A 22747-nucleotide genomic window follows, 5' to 3' on the forward strand; every position below is an offset into this window, starting at 1 on the left:
TAGTTTCAGAGTTACATATAACAGTATCCGACGTTTTATCGCTTCATAGAAATACATAGAGATACATTTGTGATCGTAACTGACTGAGAATACGGGTGAGAACAAAGTAAGTTTAGGTCACCACAAATTTGAAATCTCTCGCAGTAAATCGGTAGCGAGAGTAACTTGTCTCGCGGACACGTTTCGACTCTGTCACCGGGAGGATAATAAAAGTCATAGTTTTACCACGACGAGTTTCGCCTCGCGAACGGAATCCGTCTTACACATAAAACGCGACGCGATAGAAATCGCGCGGCACTTGTACCGAAATCGTAAACGATACGAGGTATGCAACTCGCCGTAATTTATAGGTCGGCATTCTCGTTCGAGAGGCGAGAGAAACAGAGGGAAGAGGGAGCGGTGTAGAAAATGTGGCATAATCCGCGGTGCGCGGGCCGATCGATCGTTAATCTCGATCCGGCATCTCGCGGGAGTAATACGATCGTCTTAAATCAACGGAAACGGCATCTTCTTTAACAGCCGAGCCAAGATGTAAGCTTTATCTGGGAATAAATAAGGGATTTGTGAAAGTTGGCCTGTTTGTTCGATTTCCTTGAAGACGAAACACGCGCCGCTCACTGCTTTATTGTCGCGATTATACGGAACGTTTCTTTAACAAGTCATATAAATTATTCTAGTATTATTTTAACGGATAAATGTATAGGGAATACAATACATCTAACGTACATAGGGAACACAATTCCTAAAAGATTGAACATATTGTATTTTTTTTTTTTTACACTGACAAGGAAAAGGACAAAAGCGTTTCCCTCCAATTTTGATGAGTCTTTAACATGAAAAAATTAAAAAAAAAAACTTTTTTATCACTGTTATAAAGAACTCTTCAAACCATTCAACTTTTATTCAAAACATTTTTTCCTATCTCTTGTAGTTTTAACGATATACGTTTAAAAAAAAAAGATTTTCTTCAAAGAGGTTTCATCCCCTAAAAGTGAAAACGGGTACATACAAAAAAATACGTGTCCCTTATTTTGACCTGAACTACAACATATTAAAGTCTCATCAAAATCGGAGGAGAATGTTTCTGTCTTTTTTGCGAGAGAAAAATTCCTAAATTTTAATAAACGTTTGTTCGAAAGGTACCAGTGAAATATTTACTTACGGTACATAAATATTTGCTCTATAAGAAAAAAAATGATGCTTGAATTAAATTAGTGGTTCTCGTACTAAATAAATAAATGTTTACATCCAATAAATATTACATTAGTACTATTCAAATAAATATTTACTGAAATTTAGTAATTTCCCTTAACGTAGAACAATGACTTTTACCGTAAAAAAATTCTAACATATTTTTCACACACTGGGATGGGGGGCGGGGGGCGGGAGGTAAAACAAATATCTATTGTTAGAAATACAAGAGGAATATGAAATTCACTTTCAAATCCCGGATATTCCTTCATTATATCCAAATAAATTGTACATATCTATATTTTGAGTTATATGGTTGTTATTTTTCTAAATGAGGAAAAATGTGATGTTTTGACGTTTAAGGGAACGACGTCGAGACGAGCAGGCTCGGTTAGTGTCGGCCAAGCGGGTTCTCCGCTTCGTTCACTACGTCATCATTATTGTCTCAGGCAGGGCGGCTGTAACGAGATCAATTAGACCTCACGAAGATCCGCGTACGTGCTCTGGCGCACACGTAGGCGCGTGTAAGTGCGCCGAAGGTGCGACGCGCGACGGTGGCACGCATCCCGTCGAAATCGAATTAGGCTTCGTGGCGCTCTCGCGCTCTATCCGGCTCGCCTCTTCGGCACGACGCGACGACGAGAGGGCGGGAGGACACGAAGGCGCGAAGTAATCCGTTTAAGGCCGCCCTAAGTGCACGCGCGGGGCGACGCGAATCTCCGCGTGTGAAACGTGCGGACGCGTCTCGGCACAATGGACCTCATTACACGGTATCAGGACCACGAAGATGGCTGGTAATTGAAGAGGTTGCGTTTAGTCCGCTAAAAGCAACCTCCTCTCGGCCCGCCGCCGCGCCGCGCCGCGCTGCCTTCGGAGGAGCCGAGTGAGTGCGCGCCGATGTGCCCGCGCGATGGAATTACCCGCTTACGGGGGGCGACGCGCGCCATCGGGTCCCTTATGTGACACGCGTCAATGAAAATTGCGACCTTCGACATCCGCCGCGACGAGCCTAGAGTCGAAGCGCTGAATACACAAGTCACGCTATTGTCCCGAGAAGATGCTGTAGGATCTGAAGAATAGAGCGATAATTTCAATGTTGCCCACCAGCTGTGAAATTGTAGAGAGTTAAAGAGCTTTTGCAAATTTTCCAGTATGAATGTTATGAATTATTAAAATTTTTATGTAACAATTTGGTTTATTGATTGTAGAAGAATAAATATAGCGTTCTTGCTCTTCACAAGCAGATATTGCTGCAATTGTGGATAATATTGAAATGTTATTATTAAAGAATTCTTTGTGATATACTTTTATTATATTTACTTATATATTTTATATATATAAAATATAAGTTAATATAACCATGTTATATTTTAATTTAATACAATGTGAAAAAAGAACAATTGAACATTCGATACATAATTTAATATAAAATTATAAATAAAATTCTGTCTTGAATCTGTCACAAATTATAGATTATGTAAAGTAGACTTTAAATATTAAATTTTTTAATATATTGTTTTTTCATTAATCTAGCTGTTAAGTTAGATAAATCGAGAAGACAGAGATATAAATTTTCTTTCAAAAATATTGATTTCAAATTGCTCAAAAAAAAAAAAGATTTACATTAGAAAGCCTCTGTGCGCTCTTATATTTTCAAACTTTGTTACTCTAGTCTTAATCAAAATCCTTAGATCACAATTGATATTTAAAGGTAAAAAATTGTTTTTTTTTTTAAAGTTTCGTGGAAAAAAATGTAAAACTTGAAAGTGAAATTAAATGAAGTAAGAGAATCTTTTTATTAATATGAATTATTTGTCAAATAAATGATTTTTTCGTCCATCTTTTTGAGTAGAATAATTTGATATAATTATTATTCTACTAAAAAAAAATAAACAAAATTATTTATTTGTTGAATATTTTGTCCCTCTTACTAAAAAAAAAGAATTTGATAACAGCTGTCAAATATTAACATTATTAAGTGTTAATATTATTAAATTTAATCACACCTACTAAATATTTAGAGAAATAAAATTATTTTTGGTTAACCAAGTATTTAATCGGCATTATATGACACGTTTGGTAGCTATTATCAAATTCTTTTTCCAATGTACCCCGTCGCCAACTAGAAGAGATCAACTCTTTTTATCTCTAAATACTAAAATTACTAAAAAAAAGTCGATTATTTAGAACTCGAGTTACCAAGGTTTACAATAGAAAAGCGCATAGCAGCTTCCTAGAACTTAACGAGTTAAATTAACAGCAATTACTTCTAAATGATTTTATGAGAAAAAAGAGAGACAGTTAAGTGCAACACGCACGCTCATGTAGCGTGCGTCGTAATGCAGTTAAACAATGATGTTTAATTTCGATCCAGCAATTTCGCGGGAATTTTACGATCCTGGCGAAACATACGAAAGATCGCGCGAGGGTCACGATCATGCGCGAACCGAGCGATTCTGGCGACCACCCGGAAACGAGCGATGCGAGCATGATTACGATGATCGCGTCGATGTATCCCACCGTGGCACGAAAATTAGCTCGTAATTTCAGGTACAGGTGTTCCGCGTCCGCTGGCGGGTCGTCCCACGCGCGCTGCACCGGCGAAACTTTCGACCGAAAGGCGACCCGCGCGAGCGAGCGGTGGTGCATTAATAATCGCTCTTTCTTTGGTCATGTTACTCGCGGAGGAGAGAGATCGCACGTAAGGAGCCCGGGCCACCGCACTGGCGCAAACCGGCGGAGGTCCTCTTAAACGGATATTAATTAGCGACCGCCGTTATTGCCCGAACACGCACAATAGCACGGGCAAAAGGATCAACAAAACGGATGATTGAATTATGTACGCGCGCGCTCGAGGAGGAACAATCGTTAACTCCTCCATATGGATGACGGCGATATGACGCGTCGGAGAAAGCGTGTGTTCTTTATCTTTCAGCGTTGCAACATGTTTCTAAGTGCGCACGAGGTTTCTATAAATACAGATACGTAGTGCTTTCCGCGCGCATGTGTGTATGTGTGGCTCAAGCTCCGAGTATCAAACACACAAAAAAAAATGATTGATCGAATTTTCATTAAGCGGCGGTCGAAATATCAAATTTCTTTACCGAAAGAAAAAGAATTTGGTAATAATGATCGAGTCTAGATGATACACTGAGAGAAAAAGTTTAATAAATATTTATTTGAATAATATGAATACAATATTTATTTACGCTACATAAATATTCAATAAAAAATGATAGTTAAATTAGCCGTTCTTGTACTGAATAAATATATATTTATTTACATTTTGTAAATATTTCATTGCAACATTCAATCAAATATTTATTAAAGTTTAGTAATTCTTTTTCCCAGCGTAGTTATTAAGCTTTAGCGAAATAGTGTCAATTAAATGTTTAGCTAATATAACTAAATGTTTAATAATTGTTTGCTAACCGTTTAACAGTTGATTAGTTAGTATATTAATACAATTATTAAATATTACTCCATATTTGGTTATATTAATGACATTTAATAGAAATTGTTTGATTAAAGCGTCTGATGATCTTAATGATATTAATGATATCATCAAATTCTTTTTTCAGTGTTTGTCGAAGTATATGAATATAATTTTTAACTTTGTACGACTTTCGAATTTTATATAAACAAGAAGTATTAATAATTGTTTGATTTCTTTAATTCTGCTTATAATCTTATTTTATTAATGGTACACTGAGAAAAATCTGACAGTAATAATTAAATAAAATAAAGCTTTGTAAAATAGTTTCGATTAAATTTCGATTAATATGACCAAAACTAACTAATTTTACTTTTCTTATTACAACCAATTTATGATTACTATAATACTAGTAATCAATACGATTACTTAGTATTAAGTTGATTTTCATTATATTAACCAAATATTTGATTGAAATTATTCCACCAAGTTTTAGTAACTGTCACAAAAGTGTGATTGTTACCAGCCCTTCTTTCAGTGTAAAAATCTGCTTTCTCACACATCATTACCGGCATCGTAAAAGCATCGCATTAGTCGGGACGAGACAAATTCCAAAATCGTTTCCGACAGCAAAGAGATTCAACGGTGTTGCTAATCTGTATGATCGCGTGGAAAACAAAAGAAATTCAGCGCGCTTTCTCGACAAGCTCAATTTGTCCACGAATTTGCCACAATTGTGACAGAGGAAGGAAACGTTCAGTCCAAGGAAACATTAAGCGCGTCTTCTTTACCATCCCTCTCATTCTCTTTTTGTCTTTCATCTTTTCCTCTCTTCCTCCGTTCTCTTTCTGTGCGGGACAGCGAGCGCCGCTGTTTGGAAAAAGGGCCCGCGACGAAGGGCGGGGGCACTCTTAATTAATTATTCCGTGGGCGTCGCGCCGCTCAAAATTAAAATCGGTTCATTAAGCGGCGCTACGTGGAATTTTTTCCTAATCCGACCGGGCGAGGAGAGCGAGGGAGGGAGGAAGGGCGGTGACGACGGCTACCGGTTTTCTACCTTCGTGGAGGAAGGGACCACGTCGAGGAGGTTGCCCATGCCGCGCTGGATGGCGCAAGGGAATTCGACTCGCTCGTTCGTTCGAATCAGCAAAGCGCCTACCTTCCTTCCCTTCCCTCTCGGCCTTAATGGCCCAACGAACGACGATGAGGCCGCGGCGGTTTTTATCCTACGTCTCTGCAATAAATGCCTCGTTAACGATCGCGCTCGCGAGCAATAATCGAAATTCCGCGATTGGCGCGAGAGACGCGCGCACGCTTTTACGACGAGCGCATATCGCCGACACGTCAACACGCATAACGGAGTCGTATACGGTAACTTATTGCATTGACATGGTGTCTGGTTATTTAGTAACGGCTATACGAAATTGTCACGGAAGAGGCGAGTGAGAGAGTGTGAAGTCGATGTTACGAGACGTATCACGCATATCTTAAGGTTGCTTATTTTCATGTAAATTAGTTGAGAAGTCAAATATTAGACACGCGGGGCTTTCACAATGTGCCTCAGAATTCTGCCGATGCGTGAAAAAGAAGATTCTAAAGATTTTTTCTTCTTCTTTTGCATTTTTTCTTGTATTAAATAAAACTCGAGCTAATGAGAAGTCATTTGATGAAGCTTGCAAGAGCCAGCCGAAATTAACAGAATGAGTATTTTTGTGGAAGAAAATTAGCTACTATATAGATTAGAAAATATTTTATGATGTAAGTCATTACTCATTATTCTTATTATCGTGCAGAAATGTTCTAACAATATTCTTAGACTTATTTAGATTGAGAGAAAAAATTTTGTGATACATTTTCTGCTCTTATTTAATAGTTTTAAAATCCGGCAAACATGCGCCGCACATAGACGGAATCTGTAAATGTTATCATGTTAATTCAGTCAGGAAAATTTTATTGAGCACTAAGATCTCCTTTCGATCGGAATTAGTCACATTCTTAATTTACACATATTTATAGTTGTTCATGTAAATTATTGCTGTTAAACCAAGCAAACTGTAACTGCTAGTAATTGTTACTACGTCAATATTAAACCAATGTTTAAAAAATAACTGTATTCCTTGTAATTGTGATTGCATTTACTATGTAAAAATGTTTATTTTATTTTTACCATCAATATCTTGATATTTTACTACATTTTTATAGTAAAAGTTTTTTTTATAATCGATGAAATTATAAATACAAGATTATTATTAACATTACAGCAGCAGAATAACTATAGAAACAAACTCCCAACCATAATTCTTTTACCACGCGATTATAGTCACAAATGCAAAACACCTTTGCAGTGTACAATGTGCTTTTTGCTTCCTGTTTCTTGCTTTATGCTTATTGCCTTTTTGTCTCTTCGCGCAATGTTTTATCGAAATTGACAAAAGTTAACGAACTCCGGAAGAGACAACGAGCACATGCCAAGAAACACGATCGTGGATAAAATAATGCGCGAAGTTAAATAAGATAAGGAGCAAAAAACAGGGAACAAAGAACATTGGCTAGTCTTCAATATCAGTTATTATATTTGTAATGCAAGATGATTCACGTAACGTGAGAACCGCAAATAAAAAGGATTCTTTACGAAAAGATGTTTCAAATAAAAGTGTGGTTTTGTGGCGGAACAGGGGAAGTGAAATGGTGTAACATGTTTGAACTTGAAAGATTATTTCAAGATTGTGTTAACGTCAATTTTCTTTTTTCTTTTTAACGACTATTCTTGTTTTCTTTTACAGACGAATTCATGGCGTTTTCAAAACATTTATTTATGAAACTTTTACTTTTCGTGATTATTATCCGTAAGACTTTTTAAGTGATTTAACGATAAAATGTGTTTTATTTCATAAGTTAACTGTTTTAAACAACTTTTATTCAACAGATTCTTTAAGTTGTTTAAATGGCTTTATGGTTAATTGCAAAAATTGAACAGTTTGTAGTTAATGATGTCATCAAAACCAGTGTTTTGAAAACGCCGTGAGTTCAATTTTAAAAATCTGTAAAAATTAGATTTGCCATTTGAAAAAGAAAAAGAAAGTTGACAAGTTGGTCTTGAAGTGATTTCTGAAATTCGAACATGCTACGCCATTTTATTTTTTTCCACAAAACCACACAAGCGGCACAACTTTTATGTGAAACGTACTGTCGCACAAAAGGCTTATTTTTTTAGTTAGTTGCAATTCTCTCGCTACGCTCATCACACAGGCTTTTTATTCCAAGTATTTTATAAAAAATTTTATACCAATATTTCCGGCGACTACGTTAATTAAACGGTTTGTAAATTAGAGTAATGTTTAATACGTATCAAAAATTGTGATACTGTGCGATTGTAAAGTTAGTTCCATTTGTGGCGTTTTGTAATGGTTACACGCGGAAATTGCTTTGGCTGGAACAACTATTGAAATATGCCTATAGACTTTAACTCGCGCTCGCATCTGCTCCGAGCGCGCCAGCGCTGCAATTTTGTAATAAACTTATCGGTCTGATGCGATAATTATCGCGCATCTGGCAAGGCCGATCCGCGTGATTACCGGGAGTAATCCGCGAGCGAGCCGAAGCGGATGGAAACCGAGACGAGGCACCTGTGGGATAACTTCTTGAACGCGGCGCGGGTAATCGTACAGCCCGCGTTATCTATGGTTCGAAGCCGGCGTGGGTTCCGACCGCAAATGACGGGATAAAAGGGTCCTCGGCACGACAGGATGTAATTACGGCTTTACGTAGCATTACGGTGAGGTACCGCGAGACGTCCAGACACCGCCGTGGCGACTCTATTTAAAGTTTAAGTGGGACTTAAATTAAAATCCATCTTATAACGATTACGGTGACACTACCATAAATTCTATCTTAAGCGATAATGTGCTTTTGCGTCATCTCGCTCCTTAGTTTTCATATGCTGTGATTCAATGTGGAAAAAGAAAAATTTCCTTTTTAAAGGAATATTCTAGTACACAGAAAAAAATTTAGTATTAAATCAACAATCATTGTTTCATATATAAGCAAGAATATATAATCTTCTTGGAAGAATTTATAGCCTTAAACAGATGTAATTTGCTTACATGAAGAAAAAAATTTTGTTATTGTCAAATTGTCACATTGATTGTTGATTTAATATTAATTTTTTTTCTGTGTATACAGAACGAGAAAAGAAACTATTTTTGGGAATATTTTTAAAGAAAATTTACACATTTATACATTTACTTGTACAAATGTAGTAAATATCTACAATTTTGATATGGCTAAATGTTTATTAATTCTCATATTACGTGAATTTTAAAACAAATACAAGTTTCAAGTCGGCTGACATGATCCTTTTTCAAAAAATATTAAAGCCATAGACTTCAATTTTTGCATATACATATATGCAAAATACATATCTATGTAATGCTTGAACTGATATTGTAATATCTATAAATTAACTATTTTTTTATATGCTAATTTAATTGAATTTGTTAAAAAAAATCGATACTTGTTTTTTTTTTAACCGTGCCATTTTAATAACTTGCAATATTTTTTCTAGTTTAGACGATAAACAGACATGTATTTTACATATATGTAAAAATTAAAGTCGACAGCTGTAGTAGTTTTTGAGAAATCGTGTCAACCGACTTGAAAAAGTATGTTTTTAAATTTACATAATATAAAAACTGATTGAAACATTTAGCCGTATAAAAAAGTTGTAGATATTTATTAAATGTGTACAAGTAGATGTGTAAAAGCACGAAAAAAAGGATATGCAGCAGTTTTCTTTTAAAAAATGATCAAAAATAAACTTTCTTTTCACACTTTAAATTTGAATATCCATTTAAAAAACTTTTATATCAGCATCAATTTTTTCACTATTGCCAACTTCCAACGTAATATATTTTACATTTTATAAACAAAGATATGCGGAAATTGGACGAGATTAAAATGTTCCGTTCCACGAAGACATAAAGAAGAATCATGTCGATTATTCGCAACAATCCAAACGAACACCTTTCGTTACATTTCAAGATTTCAGAGAGGAATTCCGTGCACGTAGATGCCGCGTACTGTACCAATAAAAGGGCCTAGCATACCTGAACGTGTTAGCGAAACGCTCGAAGTGTATGAATCGACCGCTCGCTTGCGGCACTGGAATTCTCTCCGCTGCGGGATGAGAAAAAGAAGCTGAGCGAAACGCGCGAAGAAGTTTCAACGTTTTGCTACTCGCGGCTTCAGCCAGCGAAACGACTTCAATTTTAAATAACACTTTAAATCGAATCTCCGTTAATGCGATTGAATACGCGTGCGCTTGGCGTGACTAGTAGCAATAATTTCAGGGATAAATAAGTTGTAATCAAAATGAGAATCACATTCCAGCGGATATAATTATTTGAAATTATCGCTATTTTCTATTCTACAATATTTTCCCATACACGCGGAAGGAGAGATCTCGGGCGTGTATTTAGATTTCTATTTTTTTACCAAAAGAAACTGGATCTGTAATAAATGCACTTTCGAAATTCTTTATTTTTTTTTTTATATAATCAGTTATGACATGATAAAAAAGCGGAGCAGTAATTTCTTCTCTTTTATGTCAGGCTTACAGGTACATTTGATTAACCGCAAATACAGGTTCGAAACACTTTTCGAAGAAGTCATTCAGTCTGCTCGGTCTCGAGAGAAATACTTGTCACGGAAGGGGTTTTTTTTTTACTCAAGATTGAACGAGTTATTTCAACAAAGCGATTTAACTTCGTAAGCAAACGACAATATCATACTCTTTCAATTAGCAGATATCGCAGGAATAATTGGAAATGTAAAAACTCTTTGATTAACTTAATGTTATTAAAGACGAAATGAAGATCGAACTCGAGAGATGATAGGCAGTAAAAATGTTTTTATGACGAAGTTGTATCGTTTTTACACACGTCGAATGGTCGTTACATATTCATAAATGAAAATACGTTTAATTAATATAACGGAATCTTTCTCCTGATACCGTTTTATGTAACGTAAGAAATAAAGCACACAAAAATACATTTTACGCATTTCTATTGAATTTAATTGGAAACAAAAATATTACGCGAAAGGATTCCTATAATACAAGAAAAAGGTATATTTCTAATAAAAGTTTCTACAAAATAAAATTTGTTTTAATTATTGGTACGCGAGATTAGTTTCCTTTAGGCTTATTTAATCTATAACACCTTTCCTGCCAAGGTTCAGTTTTTGTCAGACAAGATGCTTAAAAATTAAGATGCGGCGACTAATAGAAAAAAACGAAAGAAAAAAAACAAGAAAGTTTGATTCTTACAAGAAACTTACCGAAACTATACCAGCAAATAGCAGTAAGTTGAAGATATCAATCGGTGCATGGTTAAAATAAAAGAGGACTAACTAAGGACTTTCCTTTACAAAAGACAGATCAGGCATCTACACGTATTTCAGTGTTCTGCGATATTTTTATGTCGGGACGAAAGATAATCGCTTGAGAACAAGCTTGCTGTTTCCTCTCCGAATGAAATTCGGAAGAGGGTGCATCTCTTTTCGTTAAAATGAAACGGTCGAGAACAAGTTTTACACGTTCCGAAGCTGAGAAACGGACGATGCACGCGCGATAGGAAAAGGGTCAAAAAATACTAAAAGTTTGAACGTATCTGGTAGCAAAATAAAAGAAAATAACGTTGAAAGTTGATATTCCCGATACTGATATTGTTTCAAAAAGAATTCAAGTTCTTTTTTTTCAACAAAAAGTGTTCGTCTTTCTTTTTGAAAAATAATTGCAATGATAACGAATTTTAAGGAAAGAATAAATATTTAACAATTGTCAATTAATTATGAAAAAGAATATTTTAATTTTACAAAATTTGCTTATTAATTCAACTCTTAAATATTAATTTCAGGCTTTTTTTTCAAATATTTACCATTTTCAATTTTCAGCAATGTTGTAAACTTTAATAATAATAAAATAATAATATTAATAATAATAATAAAAATTCTCGATATAAACGAATATCCTGAAACAAATCTCAATGAGATTACTCGTTAATAAAGCATTACTATATTTACAAATTTACATTTTCAGAGAAAGAATCCATTTTCCGAGAAAATATTACTATATTTCATTTGAGCGAGGAATAAAGTGCTACTAAATTTCCTTTAATCACAGGTATTCCGCAAAGAACTAATTTACTTGAGATAGATTTACTAGGGTAGAGTTTCACTGTTTGCTTTAGTAACACTTTATTTTTCTCCGGGGAGACGTATTGATTTATGAGAGGCGCCATAAAAAGGAGCTTCAACTCGACTATTATAAATCGTGGGATTCAGTCGGAGCTAATTAATACCGACGTATAGATCCGAAAACACTAATTCGCTCTTAAATGCCGACGGTAAACGCCGCAGGACTCGCCGATACCACTTCGATTAATCGCTAATTACGGCGATCATCTCCGCGAAAACGACTCGAGGTTCTGACATGGCTACGGCTTAATAACAGGAACCGCCCGTGGAATTTCAGACGGTGGCTGACGGTGGTTATTAACTATCGAGGGGTTATCCGATCGACCCGATACATAGCGGCCAACTTCGATTCAACAACATTCTTATCCATCGATCAAATTCTGCGCTTCGCGCAAACCGCGTTCCCATAAATCACCGGCCGAGATTTTCGCCGGCTCGCAACGAGTGCATCAAGGAAATGCTATCGATCTTGAGTTTAATAAACTTGCGTAACAAGCTTTCATATATTTGTAAAGCATTATAAATGTCTCGGGCTTGAGTTTGATTAACTGATATGATTATAACTAGCCGAAGGACAATTATTTTACGAAGGGCGTTAGAAAGTGGAATAATATTTTACATAAAAATGACAATACGAGTATGCATGAAAAATTTGGTACCCAGGAGATCGGAAAGAAACGGAATGAGAAGGAACATTTAGAAAAAAAAACTAAAGCATGCATTTGAATAAAAAAAAAAAAAAAAAAACGTTTCCAGTTTTGTTTCGTTGAACCATCATATTTCATTTCCGGCAAAGAGACGAAGGCTCGGATAACAAACATACTGGAGAGTACACAGGACTATAGACTGAATCATTGATTGAAAGAAACGAGCATCCACTCTTGATGATTTGTCCGGAAGCAATATCCTTCTCGTAACTTGCGTTTCAATCAACGTCAGTTTGTTTTACGCGAAATTGCAGCAGCAGGATCTTATTTCGAGTGGATTTCTTTAACTACTTGATTCCTACAGTTTTCAATTTCTTTGTAATCTTGTAATTTAAAAGTTTCTTATAAAAAACCGAGTAAGTCCATTTTATTAAATCCGATTTATAGTATTAAATCATTCTCTCAGTGTGGCGTCACATCGTGAATAATTTCGTTTCGACAAATATCAAACTGAAAATGGGAAATATAAATATAAAAGGGTCGTAAATATGAAATTTCCGCAAAAGAATCAAACAAGTCTAGGGTTTTCAAATCAATTAAAGCTTATAACTTTGTTCTTGTGTATCTATAAGAAAAAAAAAATTGAAATATTTACGCAATGAATGGTTTGAAGATAAGAAGTTTATTGTTTTTGAAAATTAATTAACTACTCGAACTTGTTCGGTTTTGCGGAAAACCCTGCAATTACATCATTAAGTGCGTTATAATACCTTGATATCGACAATAGACGTTAACAGACGAATGCTCCTTTTATCTCTCAATCTCCATGAATGTCCTGATTATTTCACATTTATTACTTTAGAAACAATCGTTATATATAATTGTCTTCTTATGAATAGCGTTCCATTTTCAATTACCAATATACACCAGCGTTAATTATACGTTTACCGTGCTAAATTGAAGCGGAGCCCATTTTTCACGCCACCGCGGGGTCAATCGATTAAAGCGTGGCGCTAGCTTGTAAAAGGATATAATTATGGCAGCAGAGCTGTACGGCGACGTCAGCAGTACCGCGAACGAGATGGAAGAAGGAGGATAAAGCACGCGCCAAAACACAGCGGGGGAGAAAAGAATGAGTCGCGGTAACAAGTGTCATCGCGAACGAGAAATAAGGCACGCTCTTTCTTCGGCGCACAGGATTATTGGCTCGAGAGATTTCAGAAGAGGAACTACTATGCAGATGGATGTAACCGCGGAGCCTCCCTCGGATTCCACCGCCGTGGCATTCATCCCAATTCCCTTGGCGCCTTCAATTACTCTATTATGTTTTCAAGTTGTCGCCAAAAATCACGGGTGACGTGCTCGAATACAAAAAGTTACGGCACGACTCTAGCCGGAATAGTAGCACTCCCCTGAGCTCCTCGAGAATTCAATGAACGAGCGATCGTGACACGGGGAAGGGGAAAGAAGAGGGAGCAAGAATAATCGGAGCAATAATACCAATGTTGATAAATTTTTTTCGACAGATTTATGGAAATTGGTTCGTTTTTGAGAAGACAGCTCGGTATATAAATGGACGAGATAAGTAGGAGAGATGAGAATTCACATTGCTTGGTGAAAACTTGGAAATGAGCTGAAGATGTAAAGCTTGAATGGGACGCTAGACAGCATAAATTATATGGAAAAAATTATCGGTTTCACTCCGATCATTTTTCTGACAAATTTTTTATTCTCAACATCGATTTTATGTAAAAAAATTCTTGGAATACCTATATAATTCTGTTATTGCCTTTCTTAATCGTAATTATATTTTTAAGAAAATATCTTTATATAATTTATTAGTCAGACAATAAAAAATTTTTCCTTTCTGTGTTTATAAACTAATTTTATAAAAAAAAAACGAGCTGAAAAGAGAAATAGTGCGTTCAAGCTGAAAATATTTAACAAAGAAACATCTATACACCCTGTAAAACTTTTAATTTGGCGTATTATTTTTGTTTATACAATATAAAAGTTCTGATATTCTTCATAGATATTAACTTTTATATTTAGTCGATACATCTTCATACAATAGTATGAACTTTGACGTTTATTAAATTCTATCAATTGTTATCGATATATTGATTGATTGACGGATTGGTCAGTTGCGATCGCATTCCGCGTGCCGAAAAAAAAAAATACATAAAAGATTCATACTTCTTTTGCTATCTATCGAAATTCTATGACAGATCCATTGAATTCCATTTACAAGGAAAATTTTACAAGCCATAAAAAAATGCATGAAAACAGAGTAGTTTAGCCCGAACATATATCTTTTAATCCTGGATCGAGCCGGGACCGAAACCGATAACCGTCCCACAACTCTTTCTTCAATTGAATAAACCATAAACGGTACCAAAATTTTATAAAATTTTTGACACCAGAATCATAATCAGACTATAAAATTATTTTTGATTTACGATTCTTTTCGGTTCTCTTTCTATTTCTTAATTTATTTATCCATGCTTGTTTTATGTATTAAGCGATAAACATAAAGGAACGCAATAATACTGATAGCGCTCGTTAGTTCCACAAGTATAAAAAAATAGAAGAAAACGAATGTTTAAGCTTTAATTCTGATAATCAATATCAGCATCAATATATACATTAAAAAAAAATGTAAAATATAAAAAGATTAGTTTTATTTCGAATATTTTTATATTTTTATTGTTTTAACCTACATTTGTTCTTTTAGTTTTAATTAAAATTTTTTATTTTTTTTTTATATATAGAATATAAATATGATAGCAGATAAAAAATTATATTGCATGACGAAAAATATAGAAAAGAATAATTGAAAAACCGCAATGAAAAAAATTTATTATATAATTTAAAGGTTCTAGGTTTTTTTTTATTGGCTAAGAAATTGAAACCGAAACTGAAACATCCACTTTTTTTATTAAACTATTACCGTAACCAAAATATTTTTTTGTCCCGGGTTTCTACTGTTAATCAATTATAAGATTGTTTCAGTGAACACAAATATTTTTTTTCACGACGAACAATTGTTACGAATTTGAATTAAGTTACTTTTACTTGTGTGAAAAGTTGTGTACAAACATTTTACCTTTTTATTTCCGGGTTGTCGAACTCTCTCTTTTCATGAACGTGATTCGACGATACTGTCACGAGAACTCGACAAAAGTTGAAGCTGCGAAGTTTGAAAATTTTCAAATCACAAGCTACCGCACTTCCCTTGTCGCATTGGGTTGACAACGTTATACGCGAGGCGGTTCGGGAACGACGAGAGAAGTCGAGGACCGTCGTCCGATAACGAAGACGACCCCCTCGAGACGTCTTCCTTCCTCCGGCCGGATGAATAAACTCGAGACTAATTACCGCGATAAGTACGGAAGGAGCCCCGGCACGCTCCATCGTGCGTTCCACGACGCAGCTACGTAATATTAACGAGTGGTGGCCGCGCGCCACAGAGCCCGATGCTTCAATCGCAGGAATGCCTGAAATATCTGCTCGCAGTTACCGGCGAGATAATATGTATTTGCGTCGCACTTGTACGTCGGCTGGGCGGGACGCAAACGTTTATTACTCTGCAGCAATGCGTAATTAAAGTAGAATAGATGGCATTTGAGCAATTCCGACTCCGACATTGGCGAGATAAATATCGCCCTATCTCTTTCTCTCCTCGATGAGAGAACGCTGCGATTTATACGAGCAGTCGTTGCATATTAACCATATTGCGTGTGGACGTATGTTTACTTATTATAGACGCTTCTCCGGATAACTATTAATTATTGCATATAAGCAGACCTGTGTTTGAATACGTGATATTAAGTTTCTATTTGCGCGAGAAATTATTAACTGAAATCAATCATTTTAAAGGACAAATAAGCTATATCTCCATCTTCGTTTGGGAATTTATAGGAAACTTAGTAGTATAGACTTTTTTAATTTAGTCTTATTGAAATTTTTTTTACACGTGTCTCACGTTACACATATCTCGTAAATTTAAAAAATAATTATACGAGTGTCATTTTTACTAAAAGCTCATTTAATATATCCCACATAAATCATACGCGTTTTAAAGATGCATGGATCTTATTTCCAAACATTACCAAAAATATAAAAATTTTATATAGAATATTCTAGTATTATGTTTGAGTACTTGTGTAAAATTTGAGCACTATTCGTATATTGGTTTAAAAGCTATTTAATTTTTTGTTTGCTCTTGAGGTTTATGTATACTGAGGGAAAAATTCTTAAATTTTAATAAATATTTATTCGAATAGTACTAATAGAATATTTACTAATTAGATACATTTATTAATATTTATTTAGTTCAAGAACTATTAATTTAAGTTTTAATTAATTTTTTCTTATATAAATATTGAAATACTTTTAATTAAATATTGTACTAGTACTATTCAAATAAATATTTATTAAAATTTAGGTTTATTCTCACAATAAGTGTTTCACAAATCACGTTTTGTAATGCTTATTTGCAAATTTTATAGAAAAGTAGCATTACCAACAAAATCAAAATTTTTACATATAATAAAACTAATAAATATTGGTGCAAAAATTTATTTAAATCTACTAACCCGTTTAAAAGTTATTTATTTAAAACTGCAATAAAATACAATAATTTTTGCTGCAAAACCCATTACAAATCCAGTTTTTCATTGTTCTTTTCTTTACCGCTAGTTTCAAGGTCAAAATTCAAATATTTTTAAGCAAAATTTTTTATTGTTGATTAGGAAAGAAAAGAATAAACCTTGAAGAGAAGCCTTCAGTTTGTAAATTTCAATAACTTCGTATTGTATAGCCGAAACATCCTTAAATCAAATATCTCTGAAACGTACTCTGTCGCGTGTAAGACCTTGTATAAACGCAAATTTAAGAGTGTAGACTACATTATCCTTGTAACAGTATTTTCTCAGTACGCCTGAAAAATATCATAAGTGAATAATATGTAATACTGACCTTCTTTACATCTTCGTCTTAAGAAAACGGTGAAAATGTATATTTGAACGGTATTATTAATTCCGCACGCAACGCAAATTAAATGATAATGAAGGATATTTCTCGTTCAGCGAAATAATTGCGGCCGCGTTGAACTTCAATCGCAAATTATGGCGTTTTAATGACAATAATATCGGCATTAACGGCGCGACTAAAAGGGACGGGAGGAAACAAAATCGCGGGCGCGTGTGCGAGCGAGCGAGAGGCAGGGGAAATATAAAGGAAATGGTAGTCGTAAAATAATGGCGCGCCTCTCTGTTGTCGTTCGCTGACTGAAATTACCGTGTTACCTGTTTCAGTGTGCAACTGCAACCTCCACGCGAGAAAGTGCAGATTCAACATGGAGCTGTACAAGCTGTCGGGCCGTGTCAGCGGAGGCGTTTGTCTGCAGTGCCGGCATTTTACGGCAGGAAGGCACTGTCATTACTGCCGCGAAGGTTACTACAGGGACCCGGCGAGACCGATCACGCATCGCAAGGCCTGCAAACGTAAGTACCCCCGCGGCCCGGCAATTACATGTAAATCCAACAAAGACACCTCAGCGACGCGCCGGGCAATTACGCCTGCGCTGCGAGTCGAGTAACCCCGCGCGATTACCCGTGCCACGCTTAATTACGGAAGTGCCACGGCGCACTTGGCATCGTCTCGCACGCGGGATTAGTAAGCGATGATAATGGCGTGTAGGATTTCTAATTCTTCACGCGTTTCTCAATGTACACGCGCGCTGGAGCGCTAATAACGCGGAGCGCCGGGCTAATTAGACGATCCTGCGGGTCATCGGAGCTTTCTCTCTATAATTCGATTCGCTTTCGATTTGAAAGCACGATTCCCGCCAAAGAAGATGATAGAGAATACTTGGGAATCTCTCGCGCACGCGCGCGAGACGAAGAGCGCAGCCGAGAGTTCTGCAACATAATACGTCCCGATCGCTCTAAATACCTCAGCAATATTTCGTATTTTTATTTTATATAAGCAATACTTAAGTATAACGAAAGATTATATAAATGTGAAATAATATAGGAAAAGTTCAATAGGTTTTATCTCTTGTTCAGAGATGCCATATTGCCTTCTTCTCTTCTACATGTAAAGTAATATGGTCCAATCGGAAATGATAATGGAATCGATGTCGATTCGATTTGATGATTTCAATATTGAATTGACATTGATTTCATTAGTATTTCTGGCTGGGGAATGACAGTCCCTTGAATTCTTATACTCACGGTAAAAAGTAGCTTCCTTTGCGCATACATAATAATTGTCAGACTTGCAATTATCCGATATTTTAATATTTTATTATCAGTGGAATGGAAATTTCTGATTTATAATAATACAATACGGAATTTGGACATCCAAGCGACTCGTCCATATTATTTTAGTTTTTTATTAGTACAATAAAAAAAATCGAGTTTATCGGTGTATAGTTACTTTCGCCTGATAATTTATGTTTGCTTCAACTTGCAGGTGGGTAGAATACAGTGTATTCAATACACTCTGTAAAATCCCACCTTTTCAAAATTTTACATTTAATTATGGAATATATCATGGAATTCAATCATTTTGAATGAAACTATCGTGTCTCTTAAATAGCATTATTCGTATATTTTTGAATACGTAATTCGACTCCATCTAGTGTGTACGTTGACATAACAGTATACCTATACAGGGTGATCTATTATAATCTTTCTACGCGATTATATCCTCAACTATTCGTTTCTAGAGAGAGATTTTTTTTCTACGTAAAAATATTTCTGACATTTCAACTTTTGATTAAATCAGTGTCATTTTTAGTTATGCGTACAGTTTAAAATAAAATATCCTCTATATTTAAATCGCATATTAATTAACGCATTCGGAAATTGCCATTATTACTTGAAAACAAAAAGTAATACATATACAAGTATATTTATTGTTTATTGCTGCATTTTTTAATCAATTTTTCCAAATGGTAATTATATACAATCTTTTCGCTTATTGCCGCTTATTCAAAAACATGATACGCAAATCTGATCGAGTCGCTTATCATGAATAAGCGACTGATCGAAGCGGTGAAGGAAGAAAACTGAGAAACGACCACGGCGACTCCTCCGATCTCCGATCGCGTCAGCGCATCTTCTCTTCAGTCCGCGCGACGCTATCGGGAGAGACCTGGACGCCATTACCATTCGTCTCAGTCCCTCTGTGGTACTGTTACAAAGTGGTTACCAGCTGAGCAACCCCCTAATCTCGGCGCATTCAATTTATGTACGTTTGTCTAGGCTCATGGACCGCCGCGGGGATAACGATCTCCCGGTGTGAGAAAGCGCGCGCGCGCGCACGCGTCGATGCATCGTGAATGCACGCGGTCTACGTGAACGAGCGTCCGCATAGCGCATGTTGTCGTCCGTAACTGTACGGCGAACGAGCCGTTGTCCGACGTCGATTTACCACGACATAAGGATATCGCGCGATAGGTGCGTTATGCCGTGATAAGGTAGAAATTGGTCGAAAATACGGTCGCGAAAGTCGGAGCTTGAAAAGGCGCGATAAACCTGACGTTGCACAATGTTCTTTCTTTTTTTTTTTTTTTTTTAATTCAATAGGGGAAAATAGGTGGTTGTTGAATAGGAAGTGAGTTATTGGATGTCGCGATATCTTCTCTAGTGTGCGTTACATTTTAGTGAAGGCAGTAAAAACTAAATCTTTGCTTACAATTAGACTAAATAATACGGCGACTAAAGGTTTGTGCTTATTACATTGTTGCAGGAACGAAAGTTCGAGTTTAGAAACAGTTAAAAGTTTTACAGATGCATATTCTTTACGTACTTTTTAGATATTAATTTTGTAACTTTAATCTACCCAGTCAACATAATTTGTAATTGTAATACTGTATAATTTGGGAATAATATTTTATATAACAAATATTTCGTGATATTTACATTATAATTACTTGTATTTATTGTTCTCTTTTATGTAAGATAAATGTGATAATGCTACATATTATTTACATAACGCGTATGTGACGCTTCAATATGTAAAATTTAAACATTGGAAATATATAGACGTTATTCAAAAAAGTAGTTAGTAATTATAATGAGGTGATGTAAATGTACGATCGTTATTATACGAAAAAGAGCGAAATTATAATTTAACTACAACATTGCTGCAACTTGCACGTTATATAAAATATGATACTAATAACTACATGTTACATAGTGAACACATGTTTCGACTAGATAGCTTGTAGGCCTTGAATGTCGCTTTCAAATGATATAATTAAATAAATTTCGTGACGAAATGTGCTTGTAGCTAATACATAAAATTATACTACGTATATAAGGATAGGGATTATTAGCTATTTCGCAACTGAAGTGGTTTAGCAGCAAATCAGTTTTAATTGCTGAAGGAGTAACAATATAAAGGGATTTCAGTTCTAATACACAGTTTTCTAACATCTTCTTACAATCAAGATGCTAAACCATAGTAAACCCGTGCCGTCAGGTCAAAACGAAAATAAAGATCATTTTTAAGATACATAAAACATTTTTGTTAGAGTTATTATGATATAAATTAGAGATTTATAAGTATACCTTGTGCAGTGTAAATAATCGTATTTACTATCCCACTCTGTATACAACAACTTTAATATTTTCTCGTTTTAATTTTCTATTTCAATTTCTGTTCATTCCGCTTATCTGAAGAATTTCTAGCTAAGGCATAATGAGTACCAATCCTATGCCAATAAATTTCTGTTATAAATAATTGTGTCACATAAATATCTTCTTAAGTTATTTAAAAAAAAAAATAAAAAAAAAATAATCCAATAACTCCTTTTCTTCTACCATAATGAGAGTTATTATCGTTTTGCTACGTCCTCTTTTAACGCAACCTTCGCGCAGCAGACATTAGAGACGGACCGGACCGTCTCTCATGGACCACCCATCGTGCGTGTCGTTCGAGTGCACGAGAATTTACGCAACGCGTCCTTACGACCGCAAGAATTTTCGCGAGATTCTACCGTAGGTACCGTAGGTACTTGACGGACGAGTTTCGCGCGATTAACTATGTATGTCACTGGACAACTCGCGTACTCAAACGAGGACTGTGTGTTGCGTTGAGCTGCGAGGTTAATTAACTCTTTACGGTCTGGAACATTTTTTTACGTTATCTGGCATTCATGCTCGCAGTGAAGACCAGTTGTAAAAGAGACATATGTCGGCATAAACGTACAAAAAAAATTTTACTCGAGAGGTATGTCATTCAAAGGCGCCATATATAATTCCATTTGTCAACAAGTGCTATGAAACATTTTGTGTTCCGAGCGTACATCAACAGAAATATTATTTTTAAAATAATTATATTTTAGCATGAACCGTTTAATCGATTTCTAATCACGTTTCATTGCTACGCTGATAAAAAAGTTATTTGATTTAAACAAATAAATATTATCCATTTGTAGTAAATATTACTAGTTTAATATAAAAGTTATTTGATATAAATGGTACTAATAACATATTTATTTAAGAAATTTTTGCTGTCAATTTGCAGAAATTGAATATTTTTTAAGATGTTAAGACTTTATTATGAAAAGATCGTTCTGTCCAAAATGAAAACAGAAAGTGACAGCAGAAATGGAAAATACATTTGATAGATTCATATGCCACAGGACTGTATAATGTCTGAATTTGTAATATGCATTAATAACGATTAATGAACTTGTAGCTGCCATAATATTAGTATGCGTGAATTAGCGATTCATAGAGACGACAATGCAGCGTGCATACGATCCACCTCGTGCGCTGTTTCTGGTTTCAATATATAAAGCACAAGTACCGAGAGCCTGCGCGTGCTCTCGCCGCCGAGATAACGAACGGTCTGTATTCTCGTTAGCGACCATGGCAGCCGTTAAGATAACAACGAGACACGACACTCACCGCGAGCGTACGCCAAGCGTGAAAAGAAGATTTAAGCTCGTCTTAGGACGGCATAAGTTTCATAAATTAATCCCCGGGACGGTGGGGACTCCATCGGTGCTGGATCACGTGGGACGGCAGGAGAGTATAATTTCATTTTGATACATAATTTAAGTTTGAGCTTTAACCGCGCTCGAAACTTGAGATTGCTCTCTCCCGCCTCTCCGTAACGATGATAAATTTAGGAATTAGTCGGGTGACAGGATGGTCCGATTTCGCTTCGCTGGGTATGGCGAGTAAGTGTTTAATGAAGT

General features: G+C 35.6%; 1 protein-coding gene across 1 annotated transcript in view; it reads left to right on the forward strand.

Annotated features, from left to right (window-relative positions):
* LOC105200681 (netrin-1) overlaps window positions 1-22747 on the forward strand; it is a 309346-nt gene that overhangs the window by 130132 nt on the left and 156467 nt on the right. The window contains 1 exon segment of the mRNA XM_026137706.2: window positions 17844-18032. Within this exon segment, the coding sequence (XP_025993491.2) occupies window positions 17844-18032 (189 nt within the window).

Source organism: Solenopsis invicta, chromosome 8, assembly GCF_016802725.1.
Source record: "Solenopsis invicta isolate M01_SB chromosome 8, UNIL_Sinv_3.0, whole genome shotgun sequence".
NCBI classification, from domain to species: domain Eukaryota; kingdom Metazoa; phylum Arthropoda; class Insecta; order Hymenoptera; family Formicidae; genus Solenopsis; species Solenopsis invicta.